General features: G+C 35.8%; 1 protein-coding gene across 1 annotated transcript in view; it reads right to left on the bottom strand.

Moving 5' to 3' along the window:
- LOC137622616 (CAP-Gly domain-containing linker protein 1-like) overlaps positions 1 to 6,106 on the bottom strand; it is a 28,508-nt gene extending 22,402 nt beyond the window's left edge. Inside the window, exons 1-2 of the mRNA XM_068353222.1 lie at positions 5,333 to 6,106; positions 5,011 to 5,294 (exon numbers count right to left, since the gene is read on the bottom strand). Coding sequence (XP_068209323.1) covers positions 5,011 to 5,294; positions 5,333 to 5,867 — 819 coding nt within the window. The 5' untranslated portion in view covers positions 5,868 to 6,106. The remainder of the gene's footprint in view (positions 1 to 5,010; positions 5,295 to 5,332) is intronic.
- Between the last annotated feature and the right edge of the window lie 1,088 nt (positions 6,107 to 7,194).

Genomic DNA, 7,194 nt, shown 5'->3' with positions numbered 1-7,194 from the left:
AAACGCTGTTTAAACTTAGACCATCACGCATAGATGTGATTGAAAGGAAATAGTTCATCTGTCTTTTTGTCAGTGTATTTGTCACACCTCCCTAGTCGATTTCAGTCAAACCTCTTGCTAAGTTAGACAATCTTGCATACAGTATGTATGAAGCAAGGTGGTATGCCGATTGTCTGTGCGGCAGTATGTGTACTACACTTACCTTGTCATCGTAACTCCTTTTACACAGTGAAATGATTTTCAGTCAAAGTATAAATCTGGACTATCATTCATAGTTAAGCTGGAGGAGAGATTATTTTTCTATTTGTCTGTCTCTTTCAGTTTATCTGTTATTCTTACTTTGTACTTAGAATCTGTAAATGTTCAGGTATTATTGAATATCATTAAAATAATTTGGACGTTTAAATGTTTTTGTAAGTTGTAAAAATATGTGAAATTATAAAGAATATATATTGTAGTTAATGTCGTATTGAATTTAGAAAAAAAAAATTTGATAGAATGTGCTATCATTATATACAGGGTCAGACAAAATAATTTGACACTCGTGAACGCCTTCGACAGTGTGTGGACACAAATGGATCCCATTTGACTGATTTAATTTTTAAAACATAATGAAACAGAATGGCATTATGTGTACTTTTCAAAAATGAAAACACTTTTTTGTTTCTTTACTTTATTTGCCTTTTATTAAACCTATGAGTGTGTCAGATAATTTTGCCTGACCCTATAGATTATTCAAGGTTTGACGTTATTGAATTTATGTAAATCCTTTATAAAGGGAATTGAAGACGAGTAGGATAGTTAGACTTTCCTTAATGAGGGATAGAGATAGTAGAAAGTTTCCTGATTTTAATTTTCTATGGAATTACGTCGATAATTATTTTGATAGAGGAGAAAGTAACATTGATAATCTCACAAAATTTCTAATTTATTTCATACTTATTAACATTGAGGTATCCGTATTCGTTGGAATTTTTTAGTTTAAATACTTTAGCTACACTTACAAAACCATCCTTTAAGTAATGTTTTCCAGTTGAATAATTAAACTTAACAAATAAACGTCTTATCACTACCGTTTCTCACTTCACCATGCAGCGAAAAATATCATTACTCATTAACTGATCTTGATTCATTTTATAAGAAAAAAGGAAAATGGTGAGATATTATATGCGACAAAGAAGTGTTTCAGTGAGAACTAAGAGGGAAATTACTTCATTATTTTTAGGACAGATGATTCACAGTAGGGTTTAGCCCGGTTTAAAGGCCAGTCATGAATGGCAGAGGCAGGGAGTGTGACATAGCTCTAGTTAGCAGGACAATGCCCGAGAGACTGACCATATATACATATAGGCTAATGAATGGCTAAGCCCCCTCTCCACCCAAGCTAGAACCAGGGAAGGCCAGACAATCGCTGCTGGTGACTTATCAGGTGGATCTATATGTTCTTCTTAGCTCAAAAGGATTGTGAAGTTCCAGACATTTAAGAAACTATCGAATTTGAGCGGAACTCGAACCCCAGTCCTGCGAGAGCCAGAAGGGACGTTTCCAATAGACCACGAGAACCCTAAGATGAAATGTTTCTTCGGGAAAATATTTATATAAATATTGAAGAATAAAATAAAATTTATCTATGCAATATTTATGTTGTTTAGCATAAATAGATTGAAGTGAAACTTTAGCCTTTTTTAGGATTAATTTATTAAAGATAAGGAAATTCTACAAAAATGGAACTGAAAGAAATTATAATAAACAGACGTAGAATGACGCTAATCGTATGTCACCAGTTATAAAACCTTCAGTTTGGACAGATCTAGGACGAGGGCCAACTTGAAAACTGGCCAAGTCAATCAATAATTCCAGATACAAAAAAGAAGCTTCGGCTTTAGTTATATTTTTTATGTGATTTCGAGCATAAATTATTATCATCATCATCATTATTATTATCATTATCATTATTATTATTATTACCTGCTAAGCTACAACCCTAGTTGGAAAAGCAGGGTGCTATAATCCCAAGGGCTCCAACAGGGAGACAGAAGCGTGTAGAGGTGAACACAGGAGTCTCTGGTGCGCCTTGCTTCGAAATGCACCATGTCATACCCTTACTTCGCGACGAGTAACCAAAAATATAGTGTAGGGAGAGATAGAGGAGGAGGAGGGTGGGGCTAAAGAGGGGAAACTCGACCCTCAATGAGGGTGTGGCTAAGTGCACATCCTCAGAGCAAGGTGTAGCCTACCAGGAATTCCTGTGTCCAACTGTACAGTTTTGGTTCCTGGTTTGAAACAATTTCGGAGTACATTCAGGCTTGCGTACCCTGTAAGAAAAACTATTTCTGTATAACATTGTTCATTAGAAGTGTGACACCTGACTGTGCCAGTTAATGCTGATGTATTATATCTCCAATTGTCTTATGTCTTATTCTTTGCTTCTTCTTCTTATTATTATAATTGTTGTTATTATTATTATTATTACTATTATTTTTATTTAATAATAATAATAATAATAATAATAATAATAATGATAATAATAATAATAATAATGCCGTAGTTGTGTCCCGCTTAATTACCTCCAATTGGGGGGGGGGAGAAATAAGCCAATCTAATTAACAGCTTCTCTAAATAAATTACTTTATAAGAGAACAATGAAATTAATGGCGTCACAGCTGGAGTGGAAGGACATGTCTGAGGCCTTTGTCCTGCAGTGGACTAGTTACGGCTGATGATGATGATGATGATGACTGGCGAATAGGAAATGAAGAAATAAACTCTTTGAAATTCTGAAGAATTGATTAGTAAATGTGTTTTGCCTCGTTATTGTGGCCGATGTGGTAACGTCCTTGACTGGTGAACGCCAGACTAGGGTTCAAGTCCCTCTCAAACTCGTTAGTCCCTTTGGTCGCTGCAACCTCGCCATCTTTGTTAACTAAGGATTATGGTTTGGGGAAGCCTTTACGTCTATCTGCTGGGTTATCAGCAGCCATTACCTGGCCCTCCTTGGTCATAGTTTGGCTGGAGAGGGGGCTTGGGCGCTGATCAAATGTATATGTTATATATATATATATATATATATATATATATATATATATATATATATATATATATATATATATATATACATACATATATATATATATATATATATATATATATATATATATATATATATATATATATTATATATATATATATATATATATATATATATATATATATATATATATATATATATATATATATATATATCTCAGTCTCTGCCATTCATGTGCGGCCATTAGACCTTGAAACCAATGGTGATAGGATGGGAGAAGGAAGTTATTATGTCATATGAATCATAAAATCACATTGTGACTAATCAAAGGCACTGATTAAATTAATAAAAAATTATGGTTAATTAATTCACGAGGTTAAAAACACCAAGAAATACGGCACTTTAATGCCTTTGGTGCTTTAAATAATTATTCTCTCTCTCTCTCATTATTAGGCCAGGCAGTTAAGCCAAGCATTATTAGGCTAGGCAGTTTAGCCAAGCATTTTTAGACCAGGCAGTTAAGCCAAGCATTATTAGACCAGGCATTTAAGCCAAGCATCATTAGGCCAGGCAGTTAAGCCAAGCATCATTAGGCCAGACAGTTAAGCCAAGCATTATTAGGCCAGGCAGTTATGCCAAGCATTATTAGAACAGGCAATTAAGCCAAGCATCATTAGGCCAGGCAGTTAAGCCAAGCATCATTAGGCCAGACAGTTAAGCCAAGCATCATTATGCCAAACATTTAAGCCAAGCATTATTAGGCCAGGCAGTTAAGCCAAGCATTATTTGGCCAGGCAGTTAAGCCAAGCATCCTTAGGCCAGGCAGATAAGCCAAGCATCATTAGGCCTTGCAGTTAAGCCAAGCATCATTTCGCCAGTCAGTTAAGCCAAGCCTCATTAGACCAGTTAGGTCAGAAATCACCAGGCCAGGCAGTTAAGCCAAGCATCATTTTGTCAGGCAGTTAAACCAAGCATCAATATGCCCTGCAGGTAAGCCAAGCATCATTAGGCTAGGCAGTTAAAGCTAGCATCCTTAAACCTAAAAAAAAAAGGAAAAAAAAATATGCCAGGCAGTTAAGACAAGCATGATTGGGCTAGGCAGTTAAGCCTGGCATCCTTAAACCTTAAAGATAAAAAAAAATATGCTTGGCAGTTTAGACAAGCATCATTAGCCTAGGCAGTTAAGCCTGGCATCCTTAAACCTAAAAGAAAAATATGCCTGGCAGTTTAGACAAGCATCATTAGCCCAGGCAGTTAAGCCTGGCATCCTTAAACCTAAAAAAAAAAAATATGCCAGGCAGTTTAGACAAGCATCATTAGCCTAGGCAGTTAAGCCTGGCATCCTTAAACCTAAAAAAAAAAAAATATGCCAGGCAGTTTAGATAAGCATCATTATGCTAGGCAGTTAAGCCAATCATCATAAGGCTAGGCAGTTAAGCCTGGCATCCTTAAACCTAAAAAAGAAAAGATTAAAAAATAATATTCCTTTCACAAAAATGAAAATACCGGTATATTCCTTTTACAAAATATGCGACGTCACTATGAAATAAAAAGTAATATTCCTTCCTCAAAATAACATAAAAATATATTCCTCTTACAAAATAATATAAAATAATATTCCTTTCACAAAACAAAAGGAAAAATATATTCCTTTTGCAAAAAACAAAAAATATTCCGAATAAAAAAAATCTTTTTTTTTTTTGGTTTCAATTTTAAAATTTTTTGTTGGTTTGTTAGTTTTGTTATTTTTTTTTTTGGGGGGGGGGGGGGGTTTCTGTCAAGTTTCTGACTTATTAATTATTTTGGATATTCTCCTCCGTTCGTTCGTTATGAACCTTATTTTCGTCTGTTTCCAAAACTGGGACTATGGGTCCAAGGGGGGCCCAAGAGTAAGCCTTGTCCCGTTTTGGTTTCTTCTTCTTTGGTTTCCTTAACAAAAGTTTCCTTGTGGGTCCTTTTTCTCCTTGTTTTTCTTCCTTCACCCTGACTATTTTATTGTCATCTTCTACTGGAGTTTCACAACCTTCTACGACTGAAGTTTTATCAAGTCCGCATTTCTCCTTTCCTGGTGAACCCTCGTCACCCGTTCCTTCTTTTTTAACCTTTTCCAAATCTCTCCTCTGAAGTTCCTTCTTCAGTGAAGAGATGACATCCTTCGCTGCGGACAATTCTTTCTTCATTTCATCCTCTTTGTTGGTCATTCGAACAATCTTTCCATTCAGGTTTTTCTCTCGTTTCACTTTGTTCTCCAGTTGTTCACGAAGACCTTCGTTCTTCTTGAAGACCTTCGTTCTTCTTGAAGACCTTCGTTCTTCTTTGTTATTGTGAACACTGCCTCCTTTAGCTCACGATTCTGCACTAGAGCTTTAGAAATCTCCCCCTGCAGCTCTTCTACTAGACGTTGGTGTCCTTGGCTTCTTTTCTGATCATTAGAACGAGCCTCCATCAGCTCTTTTTCTAGTTTAATTTTCTCTAGAGCTAATTCTTTATTAAGGAAGCTTCGTTCCTCATTGGATTTTTTGAGATCTTCATTCTCTGCCAGAAGGATCGATTTCAGTTCGTCATGAGCCTCGATTTCCTTCTTGGCCTTTTCCAGTTCCTCATTCAACTGGACCATTTTCGCTGTATTTTCTTCAACCAAAATCACTTTACCTTCAAGCTCTCGTTTCAGAGCTTCCTTCTCTCCCATAAGTTCTGATTGCATCTGAATATGGGCATCATTTTTCTGCTGAGCCATTTTCAGTTCCTCTTTCAACTCAAGAATTGATTGATAGTAAGTTGCAAGTTGATTTTCCTGGCCTTCAATCACAGCCTGTTTATTGGCAAGTTCTTTAGCCATGTTTTCATTCTTTAGCCTGAGATCTTCAATCTCAGTGTCTTTATCAGTCTGAACTGTTACATCTGATTTAGAGACAACACTCCCTCTGCCTCCTGGCAGCAGCAGCTGTTCCTCCTCCCTGGAAAGCGAAGGATCCGTCCCACTGAGGACAGCTTCAGTCTCCTCGGAAATACTGTTGATTTCCTCCTGGTCCAAGACAGGCTCGAGTGCCTCACTCTGTTCCTCCTTGGCCCAGAATTTCCTCATCAGAAGACCACCTCCCAAAATGAGGCGTAAACCCTCCAGTTCCATCAACCGGGGCTTCTGGTCCTGAAAACCGTCTTCGGAAGAGGGACCCCCAAGTAGACATTTCTTCCCGTACTCACTGATAGCTCTCAATGCGTTGTTTGTAAACATCGTTGCAAAACTCAGAATGCAGATCACTGGACTTTGATCAGGTATAATTTGAAAAAAATCGAAATAGGTCCTGGCTGAAATATCGACTCCGAGATTGAAGGCGTTTTGAAGACTGGAGACGTCTTCGTTGGCTTCGAGATCGTCTCAAGAAACTGATTCCGATTATAATTCGAATGAGAGCGAGACTTTGAAGACGTCTTCGTTCGATTTGGGAAAATTCTTCACTCGGTCTTCACCGAAACTTGGTAGTAATTTCTTTTCCCCGAAGGAAATAGATAGATAGATAGATAGATAGATAGATAGATGGATAGATAGAATTGTATTTATAAGAAAAAGTTAAAATTCTTATGAGGTGTGAATGAAGACTCGGATGAAAACGGGATGGTGTGAAGCCCTTTGAAGACATCGTTGAGTCGTTGAAGAATCTTCATCAGGTCTTCACCGAAGATTTCTTTCTGCTTCAGTAGAAGTTTGCGTTATTCTCATCACATTTTTTTTTTTCATTTTTTGAAAAGACAAATCTAATATCTCCATTGACTATTCCTTTCGTAATTTCATTTCCCCGAAGGAAATCTTGAAAAAAAATCTTACAAAAAAAGAAAGAAGAGAAAATTTATATAACAAATAATCTCGTATCGAGTTTCGTCATTTTGTTTTAGTCTCTGGAAAATGTCAAAGATTTCGGAAATGAAAAAAATACTAATTTATAGTTTTACTTTCCTTTTATTCTATCCAAAGATTTTTGTTTTAATTTTATGTTATTTTATATGAAAATTAAAAGGTAATTTCCTTATTATTATTTTATTATTATTATTATTATTATTATCTTGGCGTTCCATAAGCTATATATGTACATATGTACATATATATATATATATATATATATATTTATATATATATATATATATATATATATATATATATATATATA

Source organism: Palaemon carinicauda, chromosome 29 (assembly GCF_036898095.1).
Source record: "Palaemon carinicauda isolate YSFRI2023 chromosome 29, ASM3689809v2, whole genome shotgun sequence".
Classification (NCBI taxonomy): Eukaryota; Metazoa; Arthropoda; class Malacostraca; order Decapoda; family Palaemonidae; genus Palaemon; species Palaemon carinicauda.
Note: the sequence above shows the minus strand (reverse complement) of the source record. Positions and strands in the feature narration are given on the sequence as shown.